Raw genomic sequence first — 16,417 nt, 5'->3', positions numbered from 1 at the left:
GGTTGGTTTATTGCAGGCAAGGAGAGCTACAAGAATATTTGATAAAAGCATCTTCAAGTTTCTTCTAGAATTGGAGAAACGCAATGAAAGGGCACAAGAACTACTTGATCTGTACAGTGTACATTTGCTTTAGAGATCAGGTTTCTTTTGTGTGTGTTGTGGCTGTGTTTGAAAACACATAGGGGTCAGGATTCAGGGTGCCTGCAATGAGAAGGCTTTTCAATAATGTTAATACTGCCCCTTCGCAGTGAATTACCAGAGCAAAGCATGGACTTTCTTCTTTCATGAATAAAGTAGGTCTGTACCGTTTCTTATATTTCTCAAACTCTAGGTCTGCTTTGGGAAGGACCAGTTTTCACCTCTTCATTTTCTAGCTCTAACCAGCCTTATTCTATCTGTAACACTTTTTTCCCCCAGTCATGTATCTCTATTTTTATGGACATGACAAGGAAAGAGCTAGGAAAGTGAATTTTATGTTTATTCCCCCACCATTCCGCAAACTGTTAGGAAATGGCACTGGGGAAGTCATCACTGCCACATACATTCTATGGAAAGCATCTAATTCTGTTTTAAATCTGTGCCTTAAGTACTCCGTATACATTTAGGATTCATTCTTCAGCTCTGTGGAACTGTAGGTTATTTCCCAGGGCTAAGAATACTGTTTTTATGGGGATGCCTAGTCACTGGGGAAAGTGCTCCTCTCTATTACTTTACATTCTTTCTCTACTGTTGTGTTTCTGTCTCTTTTTTTCATAGAATGGCTCGTGTTGGAAAGGATCATCCAATTCCAACCCCTTGCCGTGGGCAGGGACACCTTCCACTAGACCAGGTTGCTCAGAGCTGCATCCAGCTTGGCCTTGAACACTTCCAGGGATGGGGCATCCACAGTTGCACTGGGCAACTTGTTCCAGTGTCTCACCAGCTGTTTTCCTCTCTGTGCATTTCCCTACAGCAGTTCTCCTAAATTTACACTGTGTGTTACCCTCCCACTCTCTTTTCTGTCTTTTAAAGCAGTCAGCAATTAAATCAGTACGATTATATTACTTGGCTACTAATTATTGTTTCATATTCTGTATGTTTTATAAGCTCCTCCGGCTGTGCCCTTAATATGGGGCTGGTGTGGGCCTCGGGGGTAAATACAGTAACTAAGAAGCTTAGCACCAGTAATTTCCAGAGTTCTCCAGACATGTTTACTTCTATGGCTGGAGGAGTTTATATTTCTCAGAATGTGTTTGCACTTGGAAAGAATCTGGAAGTCTTACCAGACAGATCTTACTGCTTTTAAATGCATTTTAAAGCATTTACTTCGTTGTTTTCTTTAGGAGGAGGATCTGGTTTTGGATTGAAGAGATTAGGATGATTTAAAATTAAAAACATCTCACAAAGACCAGTTCTTTAATGGTAACAGCACTTTCTTTTCAGAAAACCTTTCATTAGGTTCTCTGTTTTTGCAGGTACAGACTGAAGAGCGTGGGATGGTTTTTCTCCAGCATAACTGTGGTGGCCCTAGTGCTATAGAGGGTGAGATTCAGGTGCCACCTCGGTTGTGAGACTGATCAAACCTGAGTATTTTCTTTCATGAATTTTCCTTCTTTCATAATTCAAACCACAAGAGGGCACTGAATATTCTTGGGAACTCTAAATAAGTATGTAAGGGTGATAATTCACTAAGTAGTTGTACTCCGAGACACTATTAGATATGGGGTTTCTATCCAGATGTTCAATAAATCTTTTATGGTATTTTTTGGGTTAAGAGTCTGGCTGGGCTCATTCCAATCTAGAGAAAGAGAATATTTCTAACTTTAGAACGTCAGACTTACATATTTACTTCTGTGCTTTATGATCTGTGGCAACTAAACAGTGTTCCCCCAGAACTCCACGCTGGGAATAACGGAGTGCTCCCCAGTTCACGAGTGAACGTAAAATGTTACACGTTCGTGCATTTGGTTGCTAGACCTTTCCTTCCCCAAGGGCGTTCTCCAGTGGTCTTTAAAGCTAAGGCGCTGTAGTGCAGACGGGAGTCACAGGGGGGCAGCTGAGGACTGATGGATTCTGTGAGAGCTACAACGGGGGTAGTGCTGATTTTTGAGTTCTGGCTTTCTGAAACTGCACACGTCATCGCCCTCGCCAATTCCCTCTGCTGCGGTGCTGAGGTCCGCCCGCTGCCCAGTACAGGTGTGCGTCCTTATCTATTCACGATAGTTCGGGGTTGCTACAGTTCTCGGGTATGAAGGGAGGAATTCTAATAGCTAAGGCTTATCTCTGTGATCTGACAAAGAGCTAAGTATCCCTAGAGTACGTTTCTGCAGTGGCATGATGTTTAGTGGCCAGCTACAGCCACTTTAGTAGCTGCCTGTCAGTGGCAGCTTGTTTCACGCTGTAATCTGATTCATATTTACTGTTTAATATGTTTGTGTAAAAACATGTCAGACGTGATTCAGATCCCTGTGAGAGGGAGAGAGGTGTAATCCCGTATGACTAGTTATTTAATTTATGAGATATTGTTTTCTCACGCACACACACAAAATAATGATTAAAGTATGTCTGAAGTGGCAGTGGGCAGAATGGTATGCAATGTTATACCCAAGCTTCTGCTGTTTGCTTTTCAACCTTGCTTTTTAATTTAGCTGTAGTTAAGCAATGTGAAAAAACTGAAGGTCTGCTTCATTTTTTTTAAATAAACTCTCAATCAAAGCAAACCTGTCTTATTTGCTCCTCTGCAAGTAGATGGAACACTTGTATTTGATATCTGGTGTAATTTTCACTTTCTTACACCTCCCACATGACACTTACTAGGTTTGTAAACATTGGAGTTTTCTAACTTGAAATATTCAGGTGTTCAACTTGAAGCACTTTGGATTTGGTTAAGGGTCTCTTATCTTGCAGATATATCTAACAACTCTTATCTTCATTGGTGCTTTTGCCTCATCAGCCAAAGAGATACTATTACAGTGTTATCTTGGTTTGGGAGATAACTGAAAAAGTGAAACTAATTTGTGTAAGATAATGCAGAAAGCTTGAGACAGGGCAAGGACAATCCACTATCTGAGAGTGCTAGACCGTCTGAATATCCTCCTACTCTTTCACATTTGGTCTATATGTAGTTCTGAGTGGAATACGTAATGTTCTCCAAAACAGCGCTTTTCATATTATGTAATGAATTCATATCACTTGAAGCTGACACTGAAATTTATAATCAGACAGGATCCACCTAAATGTCAACGAGCAACCATGAATCACCTTTGTTTGCTGAGCAGTATACAGATAATACAATTACCAAAGCATTTGTGCTGACTTACAGAACATTAATAAAACTATTCAAATATGAAAATACCTACCAAAAATTCTAGAAAATCACTGTATGTATAGAACTAATTTTACTTGGGTTTATGATACCATGTAGTTAACTAGTACTGTGTTTTGAAATTACATTCTTTTGGCTTTTTTAAAAGAGCGTTCTTGCCCTTCTATACTTTGCTCGTTTTTCCCAGTCTCTCTGCACTCATTACCATCTCTTCCCAGATTATTACCCACAGATGTAGCTTTACAAAGAAGAGTAAAACAAGTGATGTTTGCCAGTTCTACTGGATGATGCCTGATTAATGTTCCTTCTTCTGCAGCAAGGCAGGGGGAAAGTACTGCAGTATCTTTATTACCTGTGCTGTGGTAGTACCCACAGGCAACAGTGCTACTAGGAAGGGATGAAGAGATGGTGCCTGTCCAGGGGAATGTGCAGTCAGCTCTGTGGTGCTCTCCATCTGTCTGGTGCTCGCAAAGTGAACTCAGCAGGAGATCCAAGCGGTCACTGCAGTGGATCTGCAGCAAGCTCCACAGCACGTTCTGATGTCTTTCCTTTTCATTGTTTCTACTAGCAGCATGTGAGCCTATGGAGAAAGAAATGTAATTGACTGTCAAAAGCTCAGATTTTGCAGGTGTCTCTTATGGTTACTCAGGGCTCATTAGATAGTTTAGCACCCATAAAAAATGTGAAATATGTTTAAGGCAAAGAATTGCAAGAAAGGAAAAAGCAATCGACCAGTTAAAGACCTGCTTCTTCTCATTTGCATTTAATGTTTTTATTTTTCTTCAAACTCAGGGCTTGCAATTAGGATACTGTTGGAGTCTACCTGCAGATCAAAATGTTAATGCAAATAACATCCTTGAATTCCCCAAGTCCCTGACTGTATCAAGAAAGGACATGCATTACTTTTGGCTATATGTTAAGGAAAGTTATATGTTAAGGAAATTTCCCAGTCTGACCATTCGTGAGATGCTCTGGCAGTCAATCTGCATTTCAATATGCATTTCAGTCTGCAGCTTGCAAGCTGAGCTACCTGGGCCAGATGTGTTCCTCAATATATATGCCCTCAGCAATAAAGACATAATCTAAGACCATCATTCTTTTTGTTCATCTGAAAATTAACACCATCTATCAAATAACTTGCACTACCCTTTTTTAATTCATCTACAGTAATACTCAGTTATTTCTGACTGTGGGCCTCAGTCTTAGAAGTATGACATAGCTATTTTCATCTTCTAAGAAAAATGCAAGGAGTCATGTAGGAAAACCCCTAAGGAAAATAAGGGGTAGGAATATTGCCTGAACACAGACAGCCAGTCAGTGATAAAGCAAAATGTTTGTCATTATAGAGAACATGATCACAAAAGTATATAAGGTCTGTCGAAAAGATCTTCCATGATTGGATAGAAATAAAACTTCCTGAAGACTACACATCTATTTATTACTTTCTCATCAACATGTAATAAAAAAAACCATTTAGCTGCTTCACTGAAACTTCTGCCAAGAGCTTCTATCTTAAAAGTCCTAATGTCCTGTTGTTAACATATTGTTCATTTTTCCATTGCATCTTGTTTTATTATACCAACCAGATGACTGGTTGAGGTGTCAAAACTCTGAGTTTATTTAACTCAGAGGTGTGAGTTGGAGGAAAATGGGTATATGGATGTATTTTACAATGCAGGGTTGGCATATAACTTTTGTACTTTGTTCATTGTCACTATATGCCAATTCCAACACCAACACCTGTTTTCTTCAGGTAACTCACTTTTTAGCCAGTCCTGAGAGTGGCAGTGGTCATGACACAGTAGTTCATACAGCCCTTCATCCCTATATCTACTATTGACAAGAGGTTGGTGTGAGGTCTCAATAGTGGTTGATGCATCTTAGAAGTGGGGATGAGGGAACAGAGAACAATTGTATTGATTACTTTTGTCTAAAGAGGACCAAAGAAGTAGAAAAGCAGAGTTTTAGACTTTCTTTCAACACCAAGTAGCAAGGCCAAAATTGTTCCATTTCTTTGGAGTTCGTCATCTCAGGAAAACCCTTGTAAGGTACTATAATCAAGGAATACTGGATGCAGCTGCACTAATATTTTAATTTTGATCAAGACTGTATTTTTTAAGCAAGTGTTATCAGCATGTTTTTTTCGTGGTTACCCTACCATGCTTTAGTTTACATCACAGAGCAGTTTTGGGGTGTCCAAATTGAATTTCTTTGTTTTGAAAATAAGCCAGAATATGTTCTGTAGATCCCTGCCTAATGCAGTCCAGTTGTCCCCACTGATGTCAGGTCCTTGGGATCAAATCAGAGCCAGACCAAAGTAGAGCCCTTTGAGATGTGTGCAGCATAGATGCCAGGTTCTTACCACCAGGTGTTTCAATCTATGAATCTGTTCCAGTTGGTTCGAAATACTTGGTAGTGTGGACATGACCAATCTAGACAGCCTCCAGAAGAAGAACTACCATCATCTCTCAGCAGCTGGTGATGACAGCATGCAGAATTCAAGGACCACCAAACTTGTGGAAGAAATCTTGTGGACAAAAGAGCCATTCAACCTACCAAACATCACTGATTTGAGAGCAGTTGACACCATCAATACTGGTGAGTAGAGGATTACAATATTTAGCTACTTAGGTAGAAGAAGACCCTAACATTATAAGAACAACAATTTCTGCAACTGCTACTTCTCAATGCATCAACAATGAAGTAAGTATGGATCTGAGTAGCTAAAAATGGCTTAGGTGTCCTCATTACTTAGGATCTTTCTTTCTTTTTTATTAGCTCTGATAATTAAAATAGTGTGCCAAATGTTATTAATTTTGATATAATAATTTGTGAGTCTGTGTTTAAATACAAAATCTAAATTTAAGTTTTATGATAGTCTATCCACGTAGTTGGTCTGGGAAAATAAAATGTTAACAAAGCCTGATCATACAATTACTGCAATTAGGTGCAAGTTAAACATAAGAAGAAACTATGGCAATTTCAGCACTCACTGACAGGTAGGAAGTAGAAGAGATGTCTGGAGTTGGAAGAAACACCCAAGAGTCACAGACAGTGTTGAGTGGTGATAGTACGGTGGTAATGACATTTTAAATATTAATTTGTATGGAATCTTTAAATGATCCAGAAGGATACCATTCTTTGAGGTAGTGACAAATACAGTGTCTCACATCTATCAACAGTAGAAATAAAATTGCATTTTCCAAAAGCAGGATACTGAAATTATGTTTCTGACAGATTTTTTTTATATGTAGACAAATTTCTCATTTTCACTTTCAAAAAAATGCATAGTTATTTATGTATTAGTGGCTTACTTGCCAAGAGTCTTGCTAGCTTTCTGTTGTTCGAAAGGTTTTAGTGCCAGGTTTATTCATTGAATCACAGGATGACTGAGGTGGGAAGGCACCTCTGGAGATTGCCTAGTCCAATTCCCCTGCAGCACCCCTGCAGGGTCACGTGCATTGCTCAGATCTGTGTTTGATTGGGTTTAGACTGTCTCAAGGATGGAGACTCCACAACTTCTCTGGGCAACTTGTTCCAGTGCTTAAAACCCCCTGGAATAAAAAACAAATTATTTCTTAAAAGTTCTTAGATTTAAATGGAATTTCCTGTATTTCCTAAAATGTGCCCATTTCCTCTGTATTTCCATTTTCTTGTTTCCATTTCATCCTGTATTTCAGGTTGTGTCCAATCCTTTTTCTCTCAGCAGTAATATAGTTAAGCTGGACTTCACTTACTTGACAAGAGAAAGGTAGTAAAGTTAATCGTTGTTGGGAGGACAAAGGTTTTGATTTATGGTACTTACTGCCTTAAATACCAAGTTGATCTAAAATTCTGTCCATGCAACTGCTGACTAGAGAACATGAGCTTGTTTTCTGTGTCTGTGCTTCTAACTTGGCTTCTTCTTCAGATGGTCTGGAGTCTGGTAAGAAAACAAAGAATATATATTCTTTATATGATTGAGTAAGTAATGTAGCTTAAGATGAGTTTGAGAAGAAAACTATTAAGTATGTTGATTTTGTAATATAAGAATTCTGTTATCATCTGCATTAGAGAGAGAGAAGATTTCTTTTTCCTGGGGGAAAGTGTTGCTCTTTTTCATAGACCTGGCTATACATAGAAAGAGCTTATCTTGTGTTCCCCATCTAAGCAAGATGTCCACTAGTATTCAAAGTGCCATTACCAGAATAACAAGTCTGGAGTTAGAAATAAAATAAGTATTGAAATGCATTTCACTACTCCTTGCTTAAATGGATTTTTTTTTTCTCTAACACAATATATTTGATATTGAAAGTGATGCCTTTTTAGCCACTGGATATACTTGGAAATGACTGCTTCCCGTTCCTCCAATCCAGCTGAAATATTTAAGGTCAAAAAGTAACAGCTGAGATTTTTGTATTTTCTGTCTTTTGTAGTGAAATATAGCATTTTGTTCATGTTGGGATGCTTTGTTGTAGAGGTCGGGAATTTTTGGTGATGCACAATATAATTTGGAGAACAAAAACCAATAGGTTGTTGAAAGTTTGTTCCAGCTGATCGTAGTGTCAGCGTAAGCTACAGTGTAGGGCACTACTTTCTGTGACATGATGTAAGAGCAATAACATTACCTGAGTTATGCAACTTAACTATTTGTTTCTGTGAATCCATCTCCTGTATCTCACTGTGGCAGCCTTGTCTTCTTCCTCTCCACTAACACATACTCATATATCTCCCTAAGTCAAGAGCTCAACCTCACACTCCTAACTTTCCCATAGTCCTCCTGTATCCCCTACTACCCCAATCTCATACTTCTATTTCCATTACCTGTTCCTCTTCCTCAACCTTTTGGAAACTCAAATCTCAACCTTGTTTAGATTCCACTGCAGGCTGTGTTAAAGCCCATAGTAGGCGATGCAGGATGCTACTAACATCTACAAGTTATCTGACATCAAACTGATTCCTAATAACCAGGTCTTTTGTGAGAGGGGCTTCTGATCACTAGGGCTAATTATTAAATTTCCATATGTCCTATGGCCAGGAAGAGCTTATTTCATGTTTCTGGATGCCAATACTAAAATTATATAACCTGAAGAAAACAGTGCTAAGTTAGGGTTTCTCATCCAAAGTGGTTGAGTATATTCCATCTGAGGTTTATGGTAAGACAGGGAAGTTTTCATCAAATGGTTCGTCACATACTTGAATAGATTTCCAAGCAAAGCGAAGTGGATCAACTTATGGAGATACCAGGGCATCATGGTGATGCCATAGGTACTCTAGGGACATAAGGATTACCCATTTGTTTCTCCACTGATTGCTGAGTGAGTCTACTTACCTAACTTTTGCATGACTTCAATAGGTGAGATGTTTCTCACCTGTCCAAGATGCAGTTGAATTATTTGCAGGTAAATATGCTTACAAGCCAGGGTTTGACCAACCATTACTGTATCTTAATTCACATAAACCACTTTGTCCATGTCCAAAGTTAGGGACTGATATTAAAATTGTTCAGAAATTTGTGTGTGTGAATAAACTATATTCCTGTTTGGTACACTTCAGCTAGCACAACCTTCCTCTGTATGTGACTGTGAACTTTGAATCTGTTGTGCATTTACAGTACTTCCACAGACTGCATCATATAGTTTGTCAGGCTGGCATTCAGACCAAAGTCATTGCCACCGAAACAAATAATACTTGTATGCAGAGATACTCCTTTTGAAACGGACTGTTTTGGTGTTGAGATTCACAGGACTAAAGACCTAGTTTTGTTGGGAATGAAGTGAGAAAAAGTGATGGAAGGGATTCCTTCAGTGTAAAACATTCAGTGGCAGTTCTCAGACACTGAGGACCAGCCTGGATTTCGCTGAGTTGCTGAATTTGGCATTGTTCAGTCATGGACTCACTTTTTGATTTATGCACCAAAGTACCACTGTACTTAGCTACATTGATTTCAGTTTGCTGCTGCTAGAGGAACTTTTGCAGGAGTTAGCTAGTTTGTACCTTTGACACAGTTGTACTTTCTTATTAGTAAATATGGGTGCGTTGTAGTTTATAGTTATTGATACTGTAGAAGCATGTTACTCCCTGTTAATGGTTACAATTCAAAATGTGTATTACATACTCTGCCCATGTACTTTCAGCTTGTTTTACAAGCTGCACTTTCATTTTAAAACTTGAGTATGTGGATATTGTCACACAGTGATAACAAATTATCTTATACAGTGATAACGAAATGTAATGATAAGATAAATGTGCAATAAAAGTTCAAAATGTAGGGGGTTTCTGATTGACATCTCAAATATATGGATGATTTCTCTGAAAAAGATATCTGGGGTTATTAAACTATATCTGTATACAGTTATATGCTTTTTTTTTTTTTCTGAAGTCTCTATTGTTATTTCTCATGTATCAGTGTAAACCTGAATGATTGCAGTTAACTCTGAAATATGAGATCAAAATCAATCCTTCAGCATTTTCATCTGCAGAACTCTGGAACCAGTTTTTCAATGGACTTGATCACTTTTCCACAATGATACTGGGTTTTTAAGAGTCAACTATCTTAAAATCTACCAAATTTTAAAACCACTCAAAAATGCAGACTGCAGAAACAGGGCTGTTTCAGGAGAAATTCAGCCAGGAAAAAGATTCTACTCCAAGTTTTCTGTAACCAACACTTCAAGGTCAAAATCCTGCCTTTAGACTGAGCAAGAATATATGTGGGTGGTAGTTTCGATTAAAAAAACTAAGAATTTGAATTAAAAACTTTACCTGTACTTTACCTTAACCTATTACAGTTAGATATTAAGGTTTTGATTGCGCCAGCTGATACCAGGAGGAATTATCTCTCTTAAACCTATAAACTATAGCCTCTTCTTCATTTTGGCAAAAAAAGGTTTTCCCCTCTAAGGCAATGAGAACAGATTTTTAAAATAAGATGAAAACTGTGAAGGAACAGTTTGAGTTAATTTTAGTTCAGGTGAATCAAAATCATAAAATGGGATTTCAGACTTTTGTATTTACAATATTTTTTTCTGCCATATTCTGAAGTTTTTACAAGACAGTAATTTGAGATTAAAAATTAATCTTTCATTACAAAGCTAAAATAGGGCATTCTGACAATTTCACAGCTCTCTTTCTGAATCTTGAAATTTTATGGAAGGTAGGGTTTTTTTCTGTGTTTGGTTAAACTTTTTGTATGAATGCCATCAGTTTTAAGGCTCACAATTGTTTCCCTCAAAATTGTTCCCATCATTACGTGTCAAAAGTCAGGGGTAGAAGAACAAGTGCATTTGAATCTTGCTTGAATATTCTGACCATACTGTTATCTTATACATCATACAGATGGTAGAAATTACCACAATTAATATTCCTGGGAACTGCGTGGACTTGACTTTTGCCATTTTTCAGCACTCTGAGCTTGTATTGCTCATTGCTTCTAATGAAGGTTACAGATGCTTATCACACTGGAAAAATAAGTCCTATCTGCAAAACTGCATGTATAAAGATAAAGATGCTTTTTTAACCTTCAATTTGTGAACTTCTTTTCAAATATAGAAATACGAAACACCCAGTAGTGATTGCTTAGTGTGCTGGTTTAAAGGTAAACCAGCAGGGGAAATGAACCCAACTCAAAAGAGAGATTGTAAGTCAGAATAACAATTTAATAAAATATACAGTAAGTATGATTATACAGACAAACAATTGGTTTTAACCCACAAAATCCAAATGTATAACCCAGCACCCTGGGGCATGAACAGAGTGGTGTTCTTTGGGTCCCCTGAGTCCAAAAAGGAGAGGGGAAAACCTGTTGGTGAGAGTGCTTTTGCAGTCTGGTCAAGAGTGGTGATTGCAGTCCGGTCGAGGGTGGTGGTTGCAGTGTGGTTGAGAGTGGTGGTCTGCAGTCTTCCTCTGGATCCCATGAGTGGTTAAAAAGTCCCAAGACCCCAAGATTATATATCCTCCAGTTCAGGTAGGAATGCCCAGTACCTCCCTCAGGGCGGGGGGTTCCACAATGGGTGTAAGGACAGCAGCATCCTCCTATCTCGCAGGCCTCTTAACACCCTGTTTATAGCCTGAGGAGTCAGGCTGCTCTGGGCAGATGGTGTAAATGGTCTATTGATAACAGTTTCTGGGAAATGGCATGGAAGGCTATAGAATACCCATACAATGATGAACTGGTCCCAGCTGTTCTAACTAGGACACTTAGAAAGGCTGTTCATGATTTTACTCACTGTGTGATAAATAGTTGTGTAATATTATGTCAAGTATGTACAAAACAGTCCAAAATAAAGTGTCTAGTCCCGTAAAAGAATGAAGATTACATTCTATAGGCATGCTATAGCAAGGAAAATGTTCTATGTGTATCTCATTATATGACATTATATCTCGTTATGGTCTGTGAATTTTCCATGTTGCTGAAAGAGTTTGTGAGTTGTTATTGCATAGGTAAGTGGAGTCCAGATAGGGCACTGAATTGGGGCTGCAGTGACCTGAGCTGTGTATCCAGTCCTTCAAAGTCTTGCTGTGTGATTACAGACCACTAATTCTGTTCTCCCATCTTCAGCTTTACAATGGAAAGTTAAGCATAAGTTCCATAGATTCTTCACAGCTACTGACTAGTAACAATACTTGATTCCATAGTAATAGGCTCTTTTTTTTTTTCTCATTTGTGAAGGACCATTCAATACTACCTGAGTTGTGAGAGAAAACCTCACAGAAGCAGTAATGGGAAACTTACTTGTTGGGCAGCCTGAGGTGGGGAGTGCACAAAGCTGACACATGAGCAAATGAAGTTTTCCAGTCAAATGAGGAGGCAGTGGGTCCAGTCAATCCAATACAAAGTCATGTGCTAAGTGCTGTCAGTTGAACTTGAATTGCATCTCTAATATTGTTGAGAGAGTAACGTGAACTGCGTTTCATCGTGTGCCTTTCTAATAATATCTTTTTTTCTTCCCCCTTTCAGCCTGCTCCAGAGACAACTGGTGAGTTCTGTTCAGAGATCTATTTGTATGCACAGGAGGCAGTCAATGAAACCAGCTGCTCGTAAACATCGCTAGGACAGACACGGATTTATAATTACTGTTATTGTTATTGCATTAATTTTCACACTTCATAAAGATAACAGCAAGGGCTAATGTCCTACCTCACTTGTCTTTTTATTTTTCAGAAGTAGACGTAGATGGAGGAATTGAACAAGACATCTTCGACATCAATGAAGGTTTATCAAAATTCAATTTCTCTTTTAATTCTTTTTGGTAATTTTCATTATGTTAGTCACAGATCAATACAATAACCAAATGTTTATATCCTCTTCTCTTTAGCTTTAGAACTAGATCTTTTTGAGGGAGACATCAAACTTCATGTGGTGAGTTCAAATATAAAATATAAAACCAGGAATGTGTCATTGACTTACATAATGTAAAGTATTGCTGGCATGGAAATGATAGATTTATCCTACTCCTAATAACAATAAATGTTGTTTATGTAACAATAAACTGAAGATGGTTGGGGGTGGAATTCTACAAAATGTCATAGACAATGAAGGAGTCAGGAGCATTTGCAGAAACATTATCCAGCAGAAATCTGTTCAGCCATTAGATCAATATTATTAGCTTCTTGTTTCCTTTACTGCGTTTTTTATATTTGAGCTTTTAAGAGATTCAGCAGCACTGATCATCACTGAGGCAGATTTATATTAGAAAAATATTCTTTTATCTGTACAGTATTTATTTTCAGCCAATTAAATTTACTGAGCAGTGCTGCAAAACATCCATCATATAGATTGACTAAAACCAATGGAAAAATTAGATCTGTAATACCACACTTTAAAGCTTCCAGCCAGCATCCTTGTCTCATCAATTAAAAAAAAATAATTGCATTTATATCTCAAAAATGGCTAGTAGGAAACCCCAAAAGTGTCTTGCACTCTGAAGGGCAACAGTGTTTTACTCTCCCTTTTGGGAGATATGCTTTGGCCTGAGCATGTCAGTGGAAGCAAAGACAGCACTTGCTAAAGACACAGAAACAAACTCTTGAATTATGAAAAATTAAAAAATTATTAATACTTGTTCAGTTTTCAATACTTTAGATCTTAATGCTTCCCATATGAGCTGAAGCTCCTATGCACATGCATCAAAAGCTCAGGTAATTTCTATGGAGAAAAAGGTGTGGAAGTTGGAGACACTGGTAGAAGGGAGGGAAGGAATTTCAAACTGTAACCTGAGACCTCTGAGTTTTATTGAGTTTGTTGTTTTCCTTTATGCTTTACTATGGACCTGTAGGTTTGCTTTAGCACTGTTGTAGTCCCTGATGCTAAATCACTTTTTTCTGAGGACTGCATACATCTCTTCTTTCTTGGATGCAGGAACGAAACTCCATCATTGGTGACAACTATCGGTGGCCCCATGTTATTCCCTATGTCCTTGAGGACAGCCTAGGTACAGTATTTGCCCTTGACAATGTCTGTATGTTGTGTTGATTGAAATGTTAAATACAGGTTGATAAAGCTTCTGTGGCATCCTTTCCTCTTTTAAGACTAGAGCAGGCATTTCCCAGAGCAGGAATGGGGCTGAGTGTGCACAGATGGGCTATATTATCTTGGTATTGGTGCTGCCTCTCACCTCCTTTCTTGAATTATTCTTATTCTGCCATTGCTATGGCCCAGCAGATTAATTTGGTTTTGAAAGCTTGTGTCTGAGGCATGACACTCTACTAAGCAGAAGTAAAAAGAGGGCACGGAAGATCTTTTTGAAGCCCTTTTTGAAGCATCTACAGCACTGAAGGCAAAATGGCATTCTGACAGACAGTGTGCAATGGCACATTGCTGAGTCCCCTAATGTGGGCCAGGGACACATCATAGTCTGTCTCCATTCCTTTCACTCCACCTGCCAGTGGCTCTGGATGGCAGAGGTGGGCGGTGAGTGGGAAGCTGAAGTTCTTACTGATACCACATAGGGAGATTACATAGGGTGGGGTCATCCCCAGTTTAAATTCAGATCTAAACTGGATTGAAACTATACAAGTTTCTTAGAGGAGATAACCCAGATATAATGTGAGCAGTTCAAATCCTGGAGAAATTCTGTGAGAGATCTGTAGCCTGCCTTCCGCACTAGGTAAAATCCGATGTCTTCATTTCCTATTTATTTAATACTTGCTTACGTAAATCTCAAAAAAAGTAAAGGAAAGAATTCACAAATTAAGACCTACACACTATCATATTTTGTATACTCATCATGTCATACTTTATACATAAGTACCTGAGAAAAATTACATGGGAGCAAAACAAGAGAAAGATATAGTGTCACAACAGCCTAATTTATGTTTTTTTGGGTCCCTACTCGGGCCTTTATCCAGCAAAAAACCTGCTTATTTTGATCAAAGATAGCTGGAGCAAGACCCACTCTTAGGACTTGCCCTGTACAGATAATAACACAAATCTGTTGTTTCAGTATTGACAAGAACACTGTTTGCTTTGCAGAAATGAATGCTAAGGGACTCATCCTCAAGGCATTTGAACAGTATCGACTGAAAACCTGTATTGACTTTAAACCTTGGGAAGGGGAGAAGAATTACATATCTGTGTTCAAAGGAAGTGGGTAAGAGGAGTAATTCAAAATAACTTTAATTCTGTTTGCCTTCAGACTATTTTCATGGCCAGTATTCACTCTAAAACTCACATATCTGATTATAATTTTGTATTTTTGTTGTGTTCATTTTCCCAGTCTTTTTTAAACTGGAAATTGTAGTAGTTTCCAACGCAGGTATTACCTTAGCAGTAATGAACAATTACTTACTGATACTTATTTTTAAATACAAGAGGAAATTAAGTCCTTTAAGAGGTAATTTTCTGGACATGGTAAAATATATCAGAAACAAGGCAGTTATGATCTTGACTGATCTCTGGATATATGGAGTATCACTTTCAAATGGTTATTCTTAGTATACCTTAGTATTTAGGGAAAAAAAATCCCAGAAGAAATAGGATAGTTCTAACTCTGGGGCAACGATTTTTTTTGAATATAACAATGGAATTGCGTTTGAACAATGTCACATCAGCATTCAGATAGATATAGGAGCAATATTTTTAAATGCTGTACAACAATGACATATTTTACTGATGTTTCACTTTATTTACCTCCTTTGATGAACAGTTATGCTATTTCACCTTAAATTTTGCAAGACAAGACTCCAGTAAAGAAGTCAAAATTGGCCCAGCTTCTTCCCTTCTAAGACAATTTCTGTCAAAACAGCGAAACAAGAATAAATATATTCTCCCCTCTATGCTGAACCATTTCTCCTTTAGAAAAGGTGAACAGGGAGAGCTTGATAGCCTGGTGAGGAAATTTACTTTCAGAAAATCATTTCCTGATATGAGAATGCGTTCATAAATGGGAAAAGATTTTCTGACAATAAAAATGTTTCTCTTTCCCTTTGGCTTGTTCTGAGATATTTGTAGCAGATAATTGTCTCAAAATTTCTTCAGTCTCTGGCTCTTTATATTTTTTCTATTCATGCTGTACATATGACATTGAAACTCAGCTCTCAAAGATGTGTAAGTGGAGACTCGAGGAGTCTCTGCTAATGACTCCGGCTTTCTGAGCTAAATGGAAAACTCATGTAGCTGATTTTTCTATTCCTTGTTCCCATAAAGTATGCATTGAATTTGCTAATAATTGTACCTGAAAAAGAACCACAATATTTAGCCTATGGCACGTAGGAGGCCTCTGCGTAATATTTCATTTATATGTCTGTTAAAAATAGATGAGTCGTGGTGATGAAGAAGACAAATCATTCTAGTTGTATAGCATTTCTTGCCCTCACTGCCTAGTGTGCTGCTTGCCCTGAAATGTTTCTATCACCTCAGCTGACACATCTGCAGCAGAACTTTTTAAAAGGTTGGAACTAAATGGTGCAGTCTCCTGAAAACAACCATTCAGTTTCAGTGAGTCAGTTTGGGCTGTACAAAGAAATCAAGACTGACCCTGCATGAACTGCCTTTCATTTCACTCCATTCCTAACTTTGGATCTAGTGGAACAAGGTGTAAGCTGGGTAAACCAAACCATTTCCCCTCTGCTGTTCCTAATGTTTTTTGTTTTTTTTTAATCAGCTAGGACTCTTCTAACTGCTGACTAAAGACC

General features: G+C 38.1%; 1 protein-coding gene across 1 annotated transcript in view; it reads left to right on the top strand.

Moving 5' to 3' along the window:
* Nucleotides 1-5,706: 5,706 nt before the first annotated feature.
* The window catches only part of MEP1B (meprin A subunit beta), a 28,111-nt gene continuing 17,400 nt past the window's right edge, over nucleotides 5,707-16,417 (top strand). Inside the window, exons 1-5 of the mRNA XM_018076411.1 lie at nucleotides 5,707-5,902; nucleotides 12,447-12,497; nucleotides 12,601-12,644; nucleotides 13,644-13,716; nucleotides 14,757-14,874. Of these exons, the coding sequence (XP_017931900.1) occupies nucleotides 5,728-5,902; nucleotides 12,447-12,497; nucleotides 12,601-12,644; nucleotides 13,644-13,716; nucleotides 14,757-14,874 (461 nt within the window). The 5' untranslated portion in view covers nucleotides 5,707-5,727. The remainder of the gene's footprint in view (nucleotides 5,903-12,446; nucleotides 12,498-12,600; nucleotides 12,645-13,643; nucleotides 13,717-14,756; nucleotides 14,875-16,417) is intronic.

The sequence above is a fragment of the Manacus vitellinus genome, unplaced genomic scaffold (assembly GCF_001715985.3).
Source record: "Manacus vitellinus isolate BGI_N305 unplaced genomic scaffold, ASM171598v3 scaffold_1_pilon, whole genome shotgun sequence".
Classification (NCBI taxonomy): Eukaryota; Metazoa; Chordata; class Aves; order Passeriformes; family Pipridae; genus Manacus; species Manacus vitellinus.
The sequence above is the reverse complement of the archived record's forward strand: the minus strand, read 5'-3'. Positions and strand labels throughout refer to the sequence as shown.